We start from the raw sequence: 22,761 nt of genomic DNA on the forward strand, positions 1-22,761 counted from the left end.
AAATGGCCAAAACCCTTTACACATGTCCGTTTGACCCCCGTAAGATACCGTTGGAAAGGTATTTCAATGATCTACAACTTTCATCAAGGAAGTTTTCCCAAATTCTCAATTAATAATGGGGTTATGATCGTTGGAAGTAAGACCTTTCTATAAACTCACTTGCAAACATGCCCCGCAGTGGCTTTCAACTTTGTTTTCCCAAAGACATTTCTTATGACTTAATTGGTTTTCAAAACACTTCCTATAACCTCATATTGGTTCCATTATATTATCATGTTATGATTACATTCGTCGAGAGTTACGGGGTGTTACACCACTCGGAAGGACAAATATAAGAGTCACGCGCTTAACCGCGAGATCAATGGGCAGCCCTATGTAGGCTCCTCCGAAAAGAAGGAATTAATTCGTGAGCTCCCGCCCAGCTAGCGTTGGGGTTCGTCTAATTGATTTGTGCGCGGGTGTTGTATTAATAATCCAACTGTCTCATCCTTAGATATGGAGGTGAAAGGGCATCAATATGAAGATCCTCAATTGAGCCACTATAGAGATATATTTCATGAGAAAGAGAAGTCTCCATTTGAAACTTCTATAGATGGAATTCTTAGATACCGAGGCAGGCTATGTGTTTCGAATGTCACAGAATTACGTCGTCAAATTCTAAAAGAAGCTCATTATTCTCGGTATTCTATTCATCTGGGAGATGTATCATGATCTCAAGTTAATGTATTGGTGGGATGGAATGAAGAAAGACAGCATAATTTGTAGTTGAATGTCCAAACTGTCAACAAGTAAAAATTGAACATCAAAAGCCAGGAGGATTATTGCAAGCAATGGAACTCCCCACTTGGAAATGGGAAGTGATCAACATGGACTTTATTGTGGGTTTGCCTCTCTCCCGAAGTAAATATGACTCCATATGGGTTATCGTGGACAGACTCACGAAATCGGCCCATTTCCTTCCAGTCAGAACTACATACTCAGCAGAAGATTATACAAGACTGTATCTTAAGGATAGTAGGACTCCATGGTATTCCGATGTCTATTATCACAGATAGAAGAGCGCAATTTACACCTAAGGTTTGGAAGTCTTTCTAATAAGGTTTGGGTACTCAAGTAAAGCTTAGCACGGCATTTCATCCTGGCCCGACGGGCAAGCCAGGCATTACCATTCGGACTTTGGAGGATATGCTAAGAGCATGTGTTCTAGATTTCGGTGGTAGTTGGGATGACTACTTACCCTTATGAGTTTTGCGTACACAATAGCAGCTACCATTCCGGTATTCAAATGGCTCCGTATGAAGCTTTATATGGAAGGAAATGTAGATCCCCAATTGGGTGATTTGAAGTAGAATGTGACTAACGAGTGCCCCGAATTGATTCAACAAGCATGAAAAGGTCAAGGTGATCCGAGATCGATTGTGACCCAAAGTCGCCAAAAATCTTATGTGGACAACCGTCGACGAGACTTAGAATTTCAAGTTGATGACTGAGTATTCTTAAAGGTGTCGCCAATGAAATGAGTGATGAGATTTGGTAAGAAAGGGAAGTTGAGTCCTCGATATATAGGACCTTATAAGATTGTCCGCAAGGTGGGTCAAGTAGCCTATGAATTGAACTTACCCTCGGAACTTGAATCAGTTCATCCGGTTTTCCATGTCTCATTGCTCTATAAGTGTGTTGGAGATCCTATGAGAATTATTCCAGTAGATGATGTGCAAGTGACAGAAAGGTTGGCTTATGAAGAGGTATCCGTTGCCATACTAGATAGGCAAGTACGGAGACTTAGAAATAAAGAAGTAGCCTCAGTTAAGGTCGTATGGAGAAATAACAACCAAGAAGAAATGACTTGGGAAGCGGAAGAGAATATGAAATCCAAGTACCCGCACTTATTTCAGTCCCCGGAAGAGATCCACGATGAAACATTAAGATTATGAGGTATGTATGTTTTCTTTTTATGTATATGGGTCGGGTGTGGCCAAACTATATTGCTATTATGTTATGGCCCTATGAGGCATTGTTATTATGGGCTGTTGTATTGGGATGGTAGTGCGACAGATGGGAAAGGCTACGTGGAAAATTTTCGTAAATTTTCAGAGAATTCCCGAGAACTCAACATTCGAGGACGAATGTTCTTAAAGGGGGGAAGAATGTTACACCTCACAAAAATTTTTCGTTGATGCACAGTGAATAGACTAATGAAGGGCACGAAGTAAACGATGTTTTAATAAGTAAGAAACAACATTTGATGACCCTAATTGAAATTTCAAAGACATTCGAGGCAAGAGAGGAAAGTTTGCCAAGAAAGGCAAGGTATACGTTATGTATCGGAAAAGATTTATGAGTAACAAGTTAATGATGACTTAATAATGTCTTGGAGAAGAGTTGTAACGTCCCTTAGATTGTTAATGAGGTGTTAAAAAAGAAGGTTCCATAAGGATTGGAGATCAAACGAGTCGACGAGAACGAATTTCGGAAAGCTGGGCAATATACGGTCCAACATACGAACCGTATAAAATATACTGGCCGTATATTAGACCGTATGTTCTGCCCAGAATGGCAGCCCTCATTGGACCAAAGATACGGCCAGACATACGGTCTATATAAAAGATACGGACCGTATGTTGGTCCGTAGAACTAAGCGGGACAGATTTTTAAGTTATTAGAAAGGGGACCAAGTTCATTCCATTCATTTCATTTTCTCACTCTACACTTCAAGAACACTCTAGAAAGCTCTCCACCCTTCTTCCAGAAGAACTCAAGAGAAAATCATGATCAACTTCATCAAACCAAGAGAATCAAGTGTAAGAAACTCATTAGGGTTCATCCAAGGCAAGAAATCCCATTAGAAGTGAACTATGGTTTTGGCTCAAGTGAAGTATTTCCACTCAAGGCTCATTCCCACACTATCTAAGGTAAGTTTTATGATCATTCCAGGTTGTTTAAGGTATTGAGGGGTTGAAAGACTTGAATTGTAGAAGGGGATAGAAAATGGGTCATGAATGTGAGAATAGTGGCATTTTTTAGTAGTAGCTTGAAATGAGTCATGATTCTTTATAAGTTGTGATTATAATTATGCTATAAATGATGTTAAGGACATGGGATAAATATTATATTGTGAGTAAATGCAATAGTGTACTATGACCATGGTTATGGGTAAATTGAAGTGAGATTTGGGAAATGTGGATAATGTAGGTGTATGAAGATTGTTGCTTATGATATTGTGAATGTAATTATAGATGTTTGGGAGTTGATATGTAATATGGGGAAAGTTGTATAAACAAAGGAAATGCTGCCCAATTTTCTCTAGCTTTAGTTGAGCATGTTCATGTATGATCGATTAGCTAATGTTACTACGAACTCTCTCAAGGTAGTAAACGTGAGTATCAAGGAGAACGATCAAGCGATAGAATAGCTAAACGAAAAGGTATGTAAGGCTAGTCCCTTCCTTCTAAGGCATGACTCCCATGGCATGAATTCACCTATTTTCCCATGACTTTCTTACATTCCGGCAATTATGAGCCTATGATTATAAGGAGCTTAACATGAGATAGAGAAACGAGATATGTCATGAGCATGCTAGTGATGATAATGAGTTAAGTCTAAAGACCCTAAAGCTAATGATTCTAACTATGATCCATTGATGTTGTTTATTGTATACACTCACCTTATGTGCTAATTCCTTCAAGGTGAGGCAGAATGCTTATAAATGCTCTATAATGGAATCGAGGGTTCATGACCTTATGTCACCCCGAGAAAGTATAGTTGTCTTTGAGTTTATATGCATGCATTATGATGAGTACACGATGATGATATTACACCGCGCCTCATGGCCGGCGTACACAAACTAAGGCGGGCGGCGTATACACCATGTCTAGATGGCATGGGCGGTACACCACTAGTGGGCGGCACGAGACGGTTACCCCGTACGCGGAGGTTCGGACGTGTGCTAATGATGATCACACCGTACCTATATGGTCGGGCAGCTTATACATATATATATATGTATACATGCTATGATGATGATATTTATGAAGTAAGTCAGCATGCATTATTTCTATTAAAACTGACAGTTAGTTACAGATTGTTCTTCATTTGATATCCCTCTGTTTCATTGATGTATTGTTACTGTTTATGCTTTACATACTCGGTACAATGTTCATACCGACGTTCTTTTCTTTGACGCCGTGTTCACGCCCACGAGTAGAACGGAGGCGATCAGTTCATAGGAGCTATCAACAGACTTTGAGAGCACTCCATTGTTCTGGAGGTGCCATTGCTTATTATTTTGTGTATATATATTTTGGGCATCTTGTCCCGTCCATATGTCTAGTATTTTAGTAGAGGCTCGTAGAAACGTACGTGTGGGTAGTATGGTCTCACGATTTCCTCATTGTTTGTATATCATTTTGATAGCCGAAGGGATTATGTATATAAAGGTAAATATGTTTCAAATGAAAATGGTTCTTCTATGATTATAAGCATGAGATTAATGAATGATCGCAGGATGAGTATGATTACTAGTAGTATGAGCGGTGCTCAGTGGTTAGCCCCGGATACCCGTCATGGCCCCTAATCGGGTCGTGACACTTACATACTATCAGTCAGTGTGCATCTGTTGTGCTTGGCCGTGCCGTCCTTCGGACTAGTTATCTTTCTTGGTTGTGGCCTTGTCGGCCCTAATTATACATATATGTGTTGTTGGGCCTTTTCTGATTGCAGGTTATCATGATATACTTCTTACAATTGTTATTCAGCGGCCTTGTTGGCCTATGATTCATGTTACAGAGTTCAAATATCACAGTTGCTTCGCTCGGCCCTTCGGGTGCTGGGTGCCGGCCACACCCCCCAATGTTGGGGTGTGACATCATATTGTTTATGGATTCCGATTTCTCGGACATGCGTGAATCTCTACGCGCCGTCACTGAGTCTGAACTCCAAAATGAATAGCCACTCAACGCCACCAACGGCGGCGCCGCTGGTAGCGCTGCCGTCCTTTCAGATTTTCCGTCATTAGCCGCTGTCACCACCATCAAAACAAAGATCACAACGTTGTTGACAGAAGACAGACATGAAAAGAAATAGTGGAGAAAAAGAAAAAGAAAAGTTTCAGATTATAGTAGTAACAAAAGCTAGAGAGAAATAAGAGGTGGACCGGTTGGAAGCATTAATACTTCCTCAAGTGTTATGGTTTTGGTTTGAGATTGAGATTGAGATTGAAATTGTTTAACGGCGCTGTAGGTTGAGAACTCTTTAAGTTGATATGATTTTTCTAATTTTGGAGGAGCGAGAGGGGTGAGGGAGAAATACAAGCCATAAACCTAATGTATTTGGTATAGTTATGAATAGTAATTTACAAAATCACTATAGCTACTAAATATAAATAAATTAAAAGGTAGTTACTATCAATAATTACCTCTTAGATGTAGCTATGCCAAGTAATTATTCCATATACATATGCCTTAATCTGGACTGATTTCCTCGTCGGATAATCAAGTCAGTCTATAGCTCATATTGGGATATCGTTTGAAGCCCAGAACGCAAACGGGCTATAAGCCTGTACCAGTGGACTCTCAGCTGATTTACACAAATATTCTCTTTTTAGGTCATCATTTAGATTTTTTCTCTATTTAAAAAAATTATGCAAATATAGCCTTGAGAAATTACTGTACTGGACAACGTTAGACTCGGGTCTTATGTTTGCTTATACATTGCTCAACATTATAGAAAAATCATTAGACTGTCGTCTAACGTTTGCAAAACTTACAAAATTTTAGACTGGTTAATTTTTCTCATAAAATTTTCAGTTTGCTCAAAAGAGATCTTTGCACCGTGATTTCAAAAGTTTATAAGTTGTAAGAGAATTTTTTTAAAAAGGATCATCTTTTAAACAGTTGCCCCAGAAAAATTTCACTGGGCTCTTTACTTACTGAAGCCACAAATTGGCCCATTTTGTAGCTTGTATATCGCTGTCGACCATTTTTTTGCGCGGATTGTCCTTCTTTTGGGATGGTCTTTAATTTTTGGCCCTTCAAATTGCTGGTCTTTAATTTTTTCCCTCCGCTTAAAAAAGTGGCCGAAAATACCCCGAGGGTCTGGGTTCGAACCCTGGCTCAGTAAAAAAAAAAAAAAAAACCTCAAGGCCAGACTTTTGCCTTATGCGGCAGACTTTGCCTTAAGGCATAACTAAAAGTTTACGGCAAACTTTGCCTTAAGACATAATTAAAAGTTTGTCTTATAAGGCAAAGTCTGCCGTCTCCAGCAGACTTTTAGTTATGCCTTAAGACAAAGTCTGTCATTTTCCTCATAAGTTCTATGTAACTTCGCCCAAAAAAGCATAGGTTGTCGGGTTTCGAACTCAGAACCGCGATGGTATTTTTGGCCACCATTTGAAGTGAAGGATAAAAATTAAAGACCAGGGAATTGAGGGACAAAAATTAAAGACCAGTCCGTATGATTATGAAGGATAATCGTGCAAATTTCCCGCCGTGGACAAACTTAGTAAATTGTCTTTAAGCAGAAAGGAAATTACAACAAAAGGTCAAGCAATCATGAATTGAAGTAGTTTCAATTATTGAAGTAGATATTTAAATAGGTGAAATGTCCCTCTCTTAGAGGAATCCACAAACTTATCTTTTTTAAGCTAAAATTCTTCATAAATTTAACAATTAAAAAAGTCAAAAAAAGAAGCTGTCTCATCTTATTGAGAAGTGCCAATGTTGGGAAGTGTTTCTAAGTACTACTTATATAATTTAGAGCTCGTTTGGAAGGGCTTATGGACAGTGGCGGATTCAGAATTTTGAATTCGTGGGTGTTGAAGTTTTTTAACATAAAATACTACGAATCACATCGTATAAGTATTACGGACGCCGTGAAACTGTAATGGATAACGATAACTAGCTAGAATAAAGATTGGTGGGTTTCCGTTATTCTAGAGGAACAATTCATCTTTAGAAGGGGTAACTTTGGAGTCCATTTTTAAATAGATTTTCTATTTCTTTTTTTGTTACAGTGAGTCAGATAAAGTAAAAAGAAAAAAAAATGTAAAACAAAAATCAGTGAAGAAGAAATGAAAAACTATGGAGTATTGGGTCAAAATAGTGGCTAGTAGAAAGAACAAAAGAGTAGATCTGATTGGGGCAAAAATAAAAGGGCAGTAGCTAGCTTGATAATATAAGGAAAATATTTATTAAAAAGGACATGGTAACTTAGAAGTGAGAATTGAACTCTCACTGCCCAACTTTCATAACCTTCCAGCACCTTTCATTGGCCAAAGCACCCATAAAACTTTTTACTACCTGGGTGCTTGCTAACTTTATATATCCATTTTCTTACATTTTCAATCTAATAACACACACTCTTCGTTAGTTCTCTGCTTAAGCCCCCAAATTTGATATATAGATCCGCCTCTGCTTATGAATTTTGACTTATAAGTTAGAAATTCTAGCTTATGACTTATTTTTGTCATTTTGACTTAAAAATAAATATTTAAAAGCATTTTTTTTATTTTACCAAACACCACAAAAGTACTTAACAACTATTTTTGACTTAAAAGCACCTAAAATAAGTCAATCCAAACTGGCCAAGCATTGGTGGAATTCTTTTCTTGGGAAAATCAAATTTGACTATACACTACAATAATACATATATAAAGTGAAAAATGGACAATCGGACGCTAAAGCCAAAAGCCATTGAAATTGGATGGAAATGACACATTCCAATTCACATTAAAAAACATTACTTTGACATTTGGCCATTTCCATTTGCTACGTCTACTTTTAGCAGATACTATATAGTACTATTATGTATGGTGAAGTGATAGATTGACAATTAGTTTCATCGTCCCACTGTATTCATTCAAAGTAACTCAAGATTTTTATGCAATTTTGGAAAAGAAAACTGAAAGGGTCCAAGTGATCACCAGATGAATGATACTGACTCAGAAATCTCAGCTCCACTAAGTAAGCATTAATTCACTTCCCCTCCATTTACTAATATCGCAATTATTCTTTCACTATTTTCTCATAACAAACATCACATTAATTTGCAGTTCAAAGAGATGATGATGATAACTCTCCGGTTGAACAAGTGGCACTCACCGTTCCCATCACCGACGATCCCACTATTCCTGTCATCACTTTCCGCATTTGGTTTCTCGGCACTATCGCATGTTTTCTCCTCTCATTCCTCAACCAATTCTTCTGGTACGGTTGAAGTGTATGACCATCTTATCTAAAAGCTTAAACTCTTAGAGAAAATAGACTTTTGATATTTAATTATATTCTCAATAGGTACCGCCGTGAACCCCTCACCATCACCTCCATCTCCGCCCAAATCGCAGTGGTTCCGTTAGGCCACCTCATGGCTAACGTCATTACAGACCGAGTTTTCTTTAAAGGAAGCAAGTACGAGTTCACACTGAATCCAGGCCCATTCAACGTTAAAGAACACGTGCTGATCACGATATTCGCTAATTCTGGAGCTGGGAACCCGTATGCGATTCATGTGGTTAGTGCAGTGAAGTTGTTTTACAAGAAGAAGTTGAGTTTTTGGGTGGCGTTGATAGTTGTTGTTACCACACAAGTGTTGGGGTTTGGTTGGGCTGGGATTTTCCGACGGTATTTGGTGGAGCCGGCAGGCATGTGGTGGCCCCAAAATCTAGTTCAGGTGTCACTATTCAGGTAATTAATGACCACTCACAAATACCCTACGAATGGTTGCGTGTCACGGCGGGTCTAGTTGCGTGTGAAGTACTCCTATGTCCCAAATGTTTGCTACGAAAGAAAATGTTTTTCAAGAAAATGAGTTGATTTTCCTCCACATATTTTGTGTTTGGTATGTAATTGGAAAATGACATTTTAAGAGCATTTGCATATATTCTAACCAAAATCATAAATATTTTGAATAAGCAGTGCAACTTTTGGTGGTGGGGAATTAGGGTCGGGAGGTGGGGTAGGCTGGTCGAGGAGTGGGAGAAGAAATTCGAAGGAGGGTGGGGGTGGAAGGTAGGGGTGGGCGGGGTAGTGGAGTGGGGTTTGGGATGGGTTAGTGGTGGAAGGTAGGGCGTGGGTAGCTTGGGGTTGGGGTTTTTTGGGGTGGTGGGTGGAAGGGGTGGTGGGGTGGGTTTGTTGGTGCGGGGCTGGAGTTGGGGGTCGTGGGAGTTGGGCGTGCAGGGTGGTTGGCCAATGCATCGGTGTGTTTTCGTTAATCCGAAAAATATTCTCTCAAATTTTTATGAAAAACACTTTCACCTATTTTGAGAAAAATATTTTCCTTAGAAACACATTTTCCAAGATTTTAAGTGCAACCAAACAAGAGAAAATAGGAAAATACTTTCCGTCAACCAAATACCCTCAAACTTCTAAATTTTGACCATGAATTCGGACACGATAATTTTAAATTTTTAAAATAAAATTTATATATATTGGAAACTATGCAAATAAATCACAATAATTAGTAACTTAAAAAATTAAAAGACATATAAAAAAATTCAGATAAAAAAAAAAAACTTGATTAACTCTCGAAATTTCAATTGTGCACATAAATTGGGACGGGGGAAGTAATTTTTTTGAAATTAATCTAAATAAATTATAAATATTGTTTGATTATAAGTTTATCATTAAAGATAAAATAACAAAATAAATTATTTTTAAATTTTAGAAATTAACCTTTATCGAAATTTCAACTGTTCACAATTAATGCTTGCAAGTCTTTACAAGAAAAGAAAAATATCCAATGCTCCCGAAACAAAGACAATAATATAAGTTTGATCTGTAGAAGCACGTTTTACCATTCGAAGGAAATATCATCTGAATAAAAGTACGATTCTATAATACTTATTCTATTTTGTAGTTAAAACTTCTTTAAGTTAATTAAAGTATGTTATACAAAATGTAATGTAATGATTTTATCATACTTCTTACGTAATTTTGATTTTTGAATCTGCTGATTTTTCTTTAAAATTTCAAAAACCAATGTTTTAATTTACATGCTCCCACTAGCTCACTCTTTTTGCAGCAACATCTTCCTCATCTTCTTCTTCTTCTTCTTTTTTTTTTTTGTTTGTTTTTTTTTGTTTTTTTTTTTTTTTTGTTCTTTTTGTTTTTTGGGTGGGGGTAGTGGTGGTAGATACTAAATACTAATGGCCGACATCTTTTGTCTGTCATGTTCGGTCTTCAGTGAATATCACTTTACCAAAAGACATTCCATTAGTAAAAACAGTACTCTAGAGTTCTTGCCAAAAAGGCCTTGTTTATATTTTTTATGTTAAATACTTTACATTGTGCATATTAAGGCCCTGCATTTTAATACTTTCAAATTACGTTTTGGACATACAATTTGGATATTTTAAGTTGTATTTTCTCTTATAGACATAAAAACCCCACAAATTATGAAAGCTATCAAAATATTCTCAATTCTTATACAATCTTACCAAATGAACAAGTCATAATTCATAACAAAATTAGTACACTGCTAAAAAGCCTTTCTAAAAAATACAACATCAATTAATCAAACTTTAGTTTAATAAAAATGAAAATTTAACATGAATAGTAATGTAACTACTCTTTCATATAATCCTCTCACATAAATTAAAGGTTGGCAGATATAAGTAAAGGTTGGTGGAAGTTAATGAGATTGGTAAATAATTGATGGGGTAATTGTTAAAAATATCTACCAACTTATAGGTCTTTTTTTACAAAATATAAACTTATCGGTTAATTTTATATTTAAAAAAATTAACCATGATTTCAAATCCCAAATCATGCCTTTTTGGATGATTTGAGGTTTGAAACCATGAGTGAAAACGCATGGCCAAACGCCTACTAAGCAAGACTATGAAATGCGAATTTTTGAAAGGGTCACGGAGTTGAATAATAAACATAAGTGCTGATAAAAAATAGTAGTAAATCGTCCCTTCTTGGAATATCTGTCAGCAAATTATGGAATTCCAGCAGAGTAAGTTTGTTTGTTCGACCTTTTGAGTTGGTGTGCCAATATTGCCTGTAATAATTTGACAACGAAATTGAAAAGGTACTTGCATATTTTGGTGAACTGCATGACTAATCTTAGAATACAGGAAAACTGTATTAGATGTCTAAGTGCAAGCTTGTTGGAACCAGGCATCCAAGTACCAAAAAAAAAAAAAAATTAAACCCATCGACAGACGGGCGCTTGCCGTCCACTTCTTTCACTTCGAAGACCTAAAGTCGATTTGCTCCATTTAGATACTTGGTGGGTTATTCCTATTCCACTTAGACACTTTTTGCACCGTTATGGAAGAAACCAACACCAAAGGGGGCGCCACCTCATTGCACATCCAACCACCAAAAGCCCCAATTTTTAATGGTCAAAACTCCACGAATTTACAAATTAGTAAATTTACAATTAAAATGAGTTGACACAATTTAATTGAGTTGGCACAATTTAAATGAGCTGGCACAATTTAATTGGCCACTTAATCCACGTAGGAGACGACTGGTGTTGGTTTTGCTCCGATAACGGTGCAAAAAGTGTCTAAGTGGAATAGGAATGACCCACCTGAAGTGTCTAAATGGAACAAGGGCCACTTTAGGTGCTCAAGTGAAAGAAATGGACGATCACAGGTGTTCGTCGATGGGTTTGGCCAAAAAAAAAAGGAAGAAAAAGATCGTCCAGGATAGTCCTATAAACATGGCATTTTATGCAATTATCATGAATATGATATACCACTACAAAGAAAAGATGAAAGGAAAGAAACATTTAATACCAAATTAAACAAACCAAGGTACAAGTCTGTTTTATACAACGGATTGATTGACCTTTTTAGAGGCAAAAAACTTGATGAGTTTGGCCTTCACCTTTGAACCTGTTGCGTTTTGAAATAATGGTATTGAAATTTAATATTAGTTAAAACTTCAGTAACTTTTACATAAATATATATACTCCGTGTCAAAAATGTTGGGTTCGTTTGAACCCACAGCAGACATGCTACATCCGCCTCTGATTTGATTTTTGATTCTTTTTGAACACTCCTATATGTTACCACTGCTTTAAGATTTTCCCTTCCAAATTCAAATGGCAGGGCCCTTCATGATAAAGAAGAGAGAGCCAAGAATGGACTGACAAGAAACCAATTCTTTCTCATTGCCTTTGTCTGCAGCTTTGCTTACTATGTCTTTCCAGGTTACCTTTTCCCAATGCTAAGTTCCATTTCTTGGCTGTGTTGGTTATTCCCTTACTCTGTCCTAGTCCAACAATTGGGTTCAGGGCTTCATGGCCTTGGAATAGGCGCCATTGGGCTGGATTGGTCCAGTATATCCTCCTATCTTGGAAGCCCACTAGCTAGCCCATGGTTTGCTACTGCAAACATTGCTATTGGTTATTTTCTCATTATGTATGTTGTTACACCTCTTATGTACTGGTTCAATGTTTACAAGGCCAAGAACTTTCCAATATTCTCGGATGGATTGTTTAAAGAAAATGGTCAAGAGTACAACATTTCAACCATCATAGACCCAAACTTTCACATTGATTTAGAAAAGTATGAGCATGAGGGTCGCCTATATCTCAGCATTTTCCTTTCACTGACATATGCATTCAGCTTTGCCTGCCTCACTGCCACAGTTGTTCATGTCTTCCTCTTTCATGGACGGTAAGCTGCATACGTTACTGTTATAGTGGGTAAAGTTTAGTATTTTAGAGTGACACAATAGTTTTCTGACTTTATTGTTATAGTGGGTAAAATTTAGTAATCATAGCTGACATCTCGAAGTATTGAATGGCAACACCTGTTGACTAGTTATAGAGGTGCAGGGATCTATGGCAGCTCAGCAAGTCTGCTTTACAGGAGAAGAAAATGGACGTGCACACAAAGCTCATGAGAAAATACAAGCAAGTTCCTGAATGGTGGTTCACGAGTATTCTACTAGTAAATATTGCAGCAACTGTATTTGTATGTGAATATTACAAAAACCAGCTTCAATTACCATGGTGGGGTGTTTTGTTAGCGTGTGGCATTGCATTCTTTTTCACCCTCCCAATTGGAGTCATTACTGCTACCACAAACCAAGTAAGCCCATGTTTACTATTCAGTAAAATAGCAGCTTGAAATCATCACTACCCACAGCTTTTGTCCAAATACTTACTGCAGGATTTAGGCAAAATTAGTTAAAATAATATAGCTTGGTTTCGTGTTGTGAACTATTGTTTCTTCCTTCGGCAACACTGATGTTTCACACTTTTTTTGCTGCTCAGACACCTGGTTTGAATGTGATCACGGAGTGCATAATGGGATACTTGTATCCAGGGTATCCAGTTGCTAATATGTGCTTCAAGGTGTATGGTTATATCAGTATGAAGCAAGGTTTAACATTCCTGCAAGACTTAAAACTTGGACATTATATGAAGATTCCCCCTAGGGCAATGTTCATGGCTCAGGTTGGTTTTTATATATCTTGACAAAAAGGAGTAACATAATTCAGCAAACTGTTCCAAATCTGTTTTTTCTGTTGTGAACTATCTATTCAGGTTGTTGGAACCTTAATATCAGCAGTTGCGCATCTGGGAACAGCATGGTGGCTAATGGACACTGTCCCAAATATTTGTGATAGGGCTCTACTTCCTCAAGACAGTCCATGGACATGCCCAATGGATCATGTATTTTATGATGCCTCAGTGATCTGGGGTCTGATTGGGACAAAGAGGATTTTTGGAGGTCTGGGCTATTACTCTGCGACAAATTGGTTTTTTCTTATTGGAGCTGTAGCTCCTGTGTTTGTTTGGTTATTACAGAAAGCTTTCCCAAAGCATCAATGGATTAAATTGATTTCAGTGCCTGTGGTATTAGCCGGAATAATTAAAATGCCACCTGCTACTGCTGTCAACTACAACAGTTGGATCATTATTGCGTTTATTTCAGGATTTGTTGTATATAGATACTACAAGAATTGGTGGAGTCGTCACAATTATGTCTTATCGGGGGCATTAGATGCCGGATTAGCATTCATGGGTGTATTGTTGTACTTGTGCTTAGGACAAGAGCATGTTAGCCTTCAGTGGTGGGGAAGTCATACAGATACATGTCCTTTGGCTTCTTGTCCAACTGCGAAAGGGATTATGATTGACGGATGCCCAATACTGTGGTGATGGCCATGGTTCCATCTATAAGTGTCAAATTTGTTGGACAACATTGTTACAGACTTTTGTTTGTGATCGTGGCTGTTTGTGTATTCGGGCTTCTACTGGATGTGTCATTGGCAGCAAGAAAAGAGGACTCCATGTCAAAGTTTTACGAGTACAAGATGTCGCAAACTTCTGTCAGAGAATCATGACTCAAGAAAATGCTCTGTGAAAAATAAAACTTGGATTGTTTCCACTGTTCCTATACCTCCTGTGATGAAATGAAAACTGCAAAAATTGTTTCTGGGACAACAATTACAATAGTAAATTTCTTTGTATAATATATAAACTTGCCAATTTTACTCAACTTGTTTTCTTCACCCTGCAATCTGAGTAAGGAAATGAGCAGAGATAACAATATAACACCATGTCAAGTAGTTAGCTTTTACTACTTCTGCCTCAAATTATACGGTCTAAATTGATTTTGAAATTTAACCAGTAATATTTCTGAAGAAAGAATTTTAGTGAATTATGGGTCTAGGAAATACACAGAATACGCCGTGGTAGTATCATTGAAATAGCCGAATTATCAGAAGTCGGTAAAAGATCTGAGAAGTGAAATATGGAAGCAAATAGCTCGAATTCAACCCAAAAAAAAAAAAGAATAAAAAAAAGCATTATATCTTCTTTGGTAGAAGATTCTTAAACGTGCTATTCTTGGTGGCAATTCATCTAATACAGGAATAGCAAAACGTATGTGATACATAAACCCAAGCCCATGTTGTAAAAAATGTTGGATCATCTGAACTGAATTGGGTGTGTTTCAGATAATCAATCTGAAGTAGGTATTAAGCGAATATCACGAAAGGCAACTCACCGCTAGCTTCAATTTGATTCCGTGCCATCTTCAGGGCTCACGAAATGCTGTTTCCGCTACACATTGCCTGTTGCTAGTGCTCCTCCACTTCTTCTCAGTGAATTATCAGTTTCAAAAGTTTCTGGGTCTTTCTAGGTTTTGTTTCTTTCTCAGCCTCCTTAAGAGTTTGATTAATACTGCTCCCTTGGTGTTATATTGTGGTCTCTTTCACCCTTCCAAACAAGACACAACCGAACATAAACAGGTTAGTGTTTGCCTGAATTTCCTACCTTATTTAAATTCTACCATAATTATATTTTATTTCAAAAATGTTTCCTTGTCTCTTCCATATTTGAATAATCCTTTATTGGAGAAAAAGTTTCGAACTTCTATAAATTGAAGATACGTCTCTGTCACACAAAAAAAAAAATATAGCATCCACAATGTAGTCGTTTAAGTATGTTTAGGGAGAGATTTTCTCTCAATAATTTTTATGTTTTTTATTAGTTTCTCATATGTAGGCCAATAGGCCAAGATTTGCAATTATTAGCTTTCGCATGAAGCATGTTATTTCGATCCCAACAAAACAATAGTAGTAATTGTTTCGTTAATGGTTACAATTATCATAAGCTGGTTGATTATGGATATACTCTGATGGTTTATAACGCTTAGAACTTGATGAAGTCCGAGAGGGGATAATCTTGCGGATCTCAGTGACTTTGGGGTCTGTAACAAATATCATAGTGGAAACACTGGGTTGTCTGTAAGTATCTACCAAATCTAACCCTTTTTCCTGTTTTGGCTATTGTGTAAATTCATCAAATCTGGAAGGATAAAGCTGGAGTGGTAGTTATGTTAGTTCATCTACTATCTTTCTTCTCTTATTAATGGCAGTTATGTCCTCTTTTGAGATGCTCTCTGTGCAGACTGCTATATTATGAATTTCTGAGTTGAAACTTGAGAATTACTGGATCTTACTTTGTAGGCATAGATGTGCATCTCAAGTTTGTTACTCCACTATATATTACTGTATTGCCCACAGTGATGATGTCTTCTCAGTCCCATGCTTAAGGTTTTCTCTACAAAAGTGTCTTGCAAGCAAATCGAGAGACCATATGTGCATATCTTTAGGAACATATGGCTTGTACCAATTTCCTCATAAGTGATATTGGATGAGTATTTATTGCCTTCTCAATCAGGTTTTTTCTACATAAATTTCTCACTGGCAAACCAAGAATCCTAATGCAGACTTTGGGAATAGATGGGTTCTTTTCCAATTTGAATCATGATGTTTCTAGTAAAATGAAAAATCTTTGATGAACACTAGACTTCACGATCCTCAGTGAGTGACAGACTTTCTCTTTGAAACAAAGTGTTAGTTATTCAGGGTATATAGTTCGAGGTTATGGAGAAGATCAGTATGCACTGCTATGTAATGCTCTAGGCAATCAAAGAGGCATCTAGACAGGCAACACCATAAGAGAGAAAATAACAGAGTTTTTACCTTTGCGTAGTAATCATAGAATGTGTCCACGGAGAAACCATATTTCTCCCTCGATGAAATCTGACCGGAAGTGCAAGGAGGAAACCTTATGAACTAAAATTGTGGCACCTGTTTTATGATCTGTTGTTTGAGTTTGCTAGAAATAGAGCTAATGCCTAATACAACCCAAACACTTGGATAATTTTTAATATATGATTCCTTGCTTAGAAAGTACAAATCTGTTGACTCTGTCATATTGTCCGATGAAGTGAATGGCTAACTACTTGCTTCAGCAATATTCCTTTTTCATATGCCAAGGGAGCCAAATGCTTCCAGATTTAATGAAGTAGCTTATCCTTGTCTAGTTGCTTATGGCTTGGTTTTTCTATGTAAAATAGCTTTCTTTAGCTTTAAAATTGTTTGAACGGTTTGTCATTCTTTCAAATAGAACAGTGTATAGAAACTTGTCTATTCTTTTAAAAGCGGACATTTTTGTTGAAGGAAAATGTTTTAAGCATACATACACCTATTGAACTTTGTAGTCACAAATTTCAAGAATAACAGAATATGTTGAAAAAGTTTAAAGAGGAAATTTTGTTAAAGGCAAAAGTTTTATGCAGACATACACCTTTTGAACTTTGTAGTCAAATTTCAAGAATAAGAGAATATGTTGAAAAAGGAGACAAAAGAAGATGTTGAGAAAAAAATATAGAAAAGACGACATATGGTTGGCCTTTGATGTCACCACAATTTTTTGATAAATGAGGAGACAGTATGTGATGGCTCTCTTTGATTTTGCAAAGTATTTTAGAAAAAGAGGTACTTATAGTATGAAATATTGTTTTAAAACTGTTTCTTAAATGTGTAAATGTGTTTTTACTTTATTAAGTTTCGGCATAAAATATGTTGGTAAAACCTCACCACTAATAGAGTGGAGCTTAGTAGCTGCTTTTGGGCCTCATAGGAGGTAATGTTACGTTCCTCTGGACCTGTACTATCAAATTAAATTATTCTTTGCTATTTATACAAGAGATTGTGCATTCAGTTTCAATCAACGTAAAATGTCCATCTTATTTTTTCTTTGATTGCTGCTAATGGATAGTGATGGTTCATGTAGCCGAGCTCAACTAGCTCGGTATTGAGGCATAGTTGCTGTTGATGTATTGCCACCAATATGTCCTAATTTAGAGACTTTCTTGTTGAATAATGAATAGGTCAATGGCCGTGAGGAAGTCCTCGCTTACTACTGTCTGTCATATGCAGACATTTCCAGGTTTCAGATATGTTCTATGTTAAGTTGAATGCAAAAAAAAAAAAAAAAAAAAAAAAAAAAGTTCTTAAACCTGAAAGTGATCCAAGTTACACATATGTTGGACTTTTTAAGGCAGAAAAGAGTCATTGAACTTGGATCTGGATATGGCTTAGCTGGATTAGCTGTTGCAGTGACGACAGAAGCATTAGAAGTTAGCATATCAGATGGAGATCCCCAAATAGTCGGTTGTATCCTTCTTATGCAATTGCTAGATGAGCATAATAATAATACTGAGTTTGGCCACTGGTCACTCTCTGACACAAATATGTGACGATAGGATGCAGTTATGATTTTAAGATTCTTTTTCTCTCTTCAACTTTTTCGGTTCATCAGTATCCACATACATTTGGGGGGTTCCTCTTATATCCCCAGGGGACCATCCTTATGAGTAAGGAGGAACAAGAACAAAAACTGGTGATTGCTAACCATTCCTCTTAATATTTGTAGAAAAAACAATTTGGTTCACCTAGTAGACTTCTCAAAGTGGAACCGTAACTGTCATTAGAGGTATAATGCTAGTCATTTATTGAATGGACTATCACAACCTTTTAGAATCAATTTTTTCTTTATCGATCACTTGACTTGTTCTATGCTTGTTGGCTCCAATTATAGCGGAAACCATGTGTACTGGTTTGTGATGTTGACGAGGTGATGTTTCTCTTTTTCGTTTTTTGAAAATTCTACTATATTCCTACCACTGATTTTACAGAATATCTAATAAATTATCATCTTTAGTTTATACCATGTATTTTCTGTCCTTGACATTTACTTAACGTTTAGATATACAGCACAATATCAATGCGAACTCTGGTGGATTTGGTAGAACAGAAGTGAAGCCATTGATGCTACACTGGGTCAAGATAAAGACTCTAATATCCCCAACAAGTTTGATATTATCATCGCAAGTGACTGGTAGTTCCTTCTTTACTTTCTTGCTAAAGTTACATACATATTTTTTCCTCATTGATCATTTTGCGTGAAGGTCTGGATATTAAGTGAATAAAGAGCTTTACTTCTCTGTTTCACTATTTTCATGTCATGACTAATCAATGCCAATCAGAGTATATATGCTCTCGTGCTGAAATTCCTTTTGACGATACACAATTAGTTGCAAATATTAAGCCTAACAGTGCATATGCTGGCTTATATGTCTAACAATTTCGACGACATTGTTATCTCGTTGTTTAGATAACTTTATTGCGTCTTTGTCAACAGTAATTGTAATTGGTCAAAGAGATTTCCTTCTGGGCATCTATGTTATAACAAGCTAGAGCTCTTTGCTGAATCTATTGTTATGAATCAAAATAGACATTAACTTATAGATACAAGAAATGAATCAAAGGTAACACAGACACTACCGTTATTAAAAAAAAATACAGAAAATAAAAAATAAACTGATCCAAAGCTTTTCCTTTCATTCTGTTAGGAGTTTCTGCTGTAAGTTGATTTCATTTATCATTTTTCAGCACTTTCTTTAAGGAATTCCATCAAGAACTTGCCCAAACCATCAAATCACTGCTGAAAAAGGTTCAGCCCCAAAAGAGTCGATTCACAGGACAAGTTTCTGCTAAAAGTGAAAGATAGTGGCTTGCGTTTCAGCATAGATGAGATCTATGACAAACAAGTTTGGAAACGTCATCAGAGATTCGCTAATGGTGATGACACCTTGCCTAAGTATGAGATGGGTCATTGCTATCCTGTACTGGTCAGAATTACATGGTGAGCATTCACAGTGCAGTCTTACAAGCGTCCCATATTTTCTTTTTTAAATGGAGTATTATTTAGCCAAGATGATATTTTATGCATTATTCCACTTTGGAGAAGTTAATGAGCACTCCCCTTATCAAAGTTTTTTGGGTCCCAGCTCTTCCTAAGAGTTCTGAATATCTTGTTGAGTTGAACTGCAAAAACTGGAGCGGAGCTATGTTGCTTACTAGTTGGTGCTCTTCCAGTGCTGATTTAACTGAAATTCTGAACTCGGGAAGAATCTTTGTATTCGAATTGAAGAACAATTGAACTTCATGTCTTAACTTAAATACAAGCATTACATTGTTTCTTAGATTTACTATAAGGATGGGTCACTTTAGTTCAGCAAATAGGCTAATGTCATAGTTTCTTTAGCAGTTTATATATTAGTGTTACCATCCATGGAATTGCATATCTTCAGTTCATCAACTCAATTGTTTGTCAGGTGGGTTGTCGCTGGGTATTCGGATAAAATCCGCAGAGAAGATTATAATACTTCCATGATTTTGATTAGTATGGAAATATCGGAAAACATCTCTCTGTCATTTTACTGTTGTTCTGAATCTTGCTAATGAATGTGTGGCTAGCCTCAGAGCAAGTACTAGATAGAAAAACAAAATGATTAATGACTTTGACAGCGTTTTCCAGGATTCTGAAGCCATCGTATTTTAATTATATTGAACAGCCAAAAGGTTTGGATGGTGGCATGTGAATGTATAGAAAAGTTGAAATGTGTGGTACCACTGAAAAAGAGTGAAGAAGCTACTATAGATTGCTAGTGTCCTTTTCTTCATGAAAAAGATGACTACTTTCTGTTTTCTTGACAGTGTTTGGTACCCAGTTGGCTTAAAGAATAATTATCAGCACATCAGCCTACCTTGAGTCTTTTCTATCAATTTTCAGTGGCTAATCATTGTCCCAAAGCATTTGTATTGAGCTTCATTTAAGATTCTAAGTGATAATCATTGTTGTATTTTAGTGCCTAATACTCTTGTGCAATGTGAGTGTTGAAAGAAGAGCAGCCACACGTTTTTTTCATTTTTAAGGTTTGTGGGGTATGTGGTGGGGAAGCATAGATCAGGTTGATATGAATTACTAATGAATGGCCCTCGGATTCAGAAACTAATCACTTTCAGAGAATGTCGATGATTGTTACATGTAGAAAGATGCATTATTTTATCCAAAATTCTAGTTTTTGCCATTGCCTGATGAATTTGGTAAGCTTATCTAGAAAGCCTTGTTAGGCAAACAAAAAAACTAACTGAAAACTACATTACCAGTACTACGAGTCTAACATATCTAATGATTCAATTTTTTTTTTTTTTTTTTAAAGATTGAGAAAGTTGTATTTCAAAAAAAAATTGTTCACTCATAAATTAGGCCTGAGGGAGTATCTTGGTTGCTAATGTCGAAAAGTGAAATGATGGAAACCTATTTAGAAGCAATTAAATTGTTTAAATGTGCAATTAAATTTCTTAAGTTGTGTGTAATTGACTAATTGTATAGAGTAACAATTTATCTAATCTAGATTCCACAGAGTTTCCTTGAAACTACTCGATGCCACTTCCTTTTACTAACACTATGAAAAGTTGTTATTCCATTTAATTATGGCTTAATGATAGACACTAGTTTCAATCACTGCCTTTACTGTATTTATATAGTTGAAAATTTCTGTAGTAAATAAGTTAAGCCTTATTATGGTAACGGCACTGGATGTAATGATATCTCCTTCCTTAGAACTTGAAATCTTGAATATGTCTCTAACCCTGACCTCAGGCAACTCAGCCCAAATCTTGTTATTTTATATATTGCCATTTAACCTGTTACCTCTCTAACATTTGAAGTTCCTTGCTTAGCAGAATCAAATTCTAATTTCTTTTCTCTCTCTCTTTTTTCTTAGGTGTGCTAGGTGTATTCTCCATTCATAATTACTTTTTTTTCCTTTTCTTTATGTTATCCCATCTACTAAACTAATCGTATCTCTATCAAGACAAGTACAAAATACTGATTGAGTAGGATGATCAGGATAAGTGATACACGTAAAATGATATACTTTACACGTTCGTTATTAGGACGTCATGCTCACCTGTCTCATGACGATAATCGTTGGCTTGACTCTGTTTGATGATTGTGTCGTGTGAACCCTTTAGATGCCTCCAAACAAGAGAAAATTTTGCGGAATAAATTGTATGGAGCGGGGGTGGGGGAAAGAATATAGCAGAACCAGGATCTACAGAGATTCGACCCATGATAAATCTGAATTGCTATTTTCTCGTAGCTGAAAAAAATAATTCATATTGACTGACCGCTCATTTTTCTCCAAGTGTATTGTGAGGCTGGAAAAAATCTAGGAAGGGGAAGGAAAAGATCTTTAAATTCTCTGTTTTAAATGTCATTTCAACAAAAAAATATAACTGCTAGCCTGTAACAACAAAAAATCTAACTAGAAAATTAATGTGAAAGAGGAAATATCTTTGAAAAGTTAACCGAGCAGTTAGATTTACTTTCTTTGATTAGTCATAAAGTATTTGAAAACAAAAATATCTCCCCTTTTGCTTAGATTGAAAAAAAAGAACAATGCCCCTGCAAAGTTTATCCGCTACGCAAAGAATATTGCCCTTTCAATTGGCCTATCTCATAGTAATAATTATGTCCACTAAATAGTTTAAAAAAATACACAGTCCACTAATTATTGGCCTATCTCATAATAATTAATGTTTGTTTAAGGTTTCCAATGGAAGAATGACGAACACACAAGAATATTGCTCTTTCAACTGGCCGTTGGTAGGAAATTGCACAAAGGTGAAAAGTAAAGCGACAAAGGTAAAGCCGCAAAAATATGCCCACTAAAAAAATTGGAGATTCCCCCAAGCTAGAGTTAATCAAGTGTAAAATAATAGTACTTTTTTTACTAGATCTTTTGTTTTTGTTTTGTTAATATATTTTGAAAGTCTACTTGTCCATTTTATAACTACCAATGACAATATACTACTAAGAAATATTTTACTCTATATAGTTAATACATTTATTCTTCATAAATATTTTACTTTTATAATGCATGATCTTCCATAATAACACTTTCTTTATTAAAATTTACATTTCTATCAAACTTTTCATTAATTAATGCATGTCATTAGATCAGTTTGGTCTGGAACTCTCAGAATGTGCATTCTGTAAATAAATTATTATTTTATTTAAATTTCACAATTAATAATTTAGATTTATTTCACTAGTCGACATTAAACATTAATTTAATGGTATTAATTTTTC

At 36.3% G+C, this 22,761-nt stretch overlaps 1 protein-coding gene and 1 pseudogene across 1 annotated transcript; both read left to right on the forward strand.

The window, feature by feature from the left end:
* The first annotated feature begins 7,694 nt into the window (after nt 1–7,694).
* Nucleotides 7,695–14,461, forward strand: LOC132046436 (oligopeptide transporter 7-like). The gene is made up of 7 exons (XM_059437064.1): nt 7,695–7,958; nt 8,048–8,201; nt 8,289–8,678; nt 12,059–12,628; nt 12,790–13,045; nt 13,231–13,413; nt 13,504–14,461. Exons 1-7 carry the CDS (start codon nt 7,922–7,924, stop codon nt 14,119–14,121), a joined length of 2,208 nt encoding a protein of 735 aa, XP_059293047.1. The 5' UTR covers nt 7,695–7,921; the 3' UTR covers nt 14,122–14,461.
* On the forward strand, nt 14,121–19,986 carry LOC132047822 (calmodulin-lysine N-methyltransferase-like; annotated as a pseudogene).
* Nucleotides 19,987–22,761: the final 2,775 nt, after the last annotated feature.

Source organism: Lycium ferocissimum, chromosome 2, assembly GCF_029784015.1.
Source record: "Lycium ferocissimum isolate CSIRO_LF1 chromosome 2, AGI_CSIRO_Lferr_CH_V1, whole genome shotgun sequence".
NCBI lineage: Eukaryota > Viridiplantae > Streptophyta > Magnoliopsida > Solanales > Solanaceae > Lycium > Lycium ferocissimum.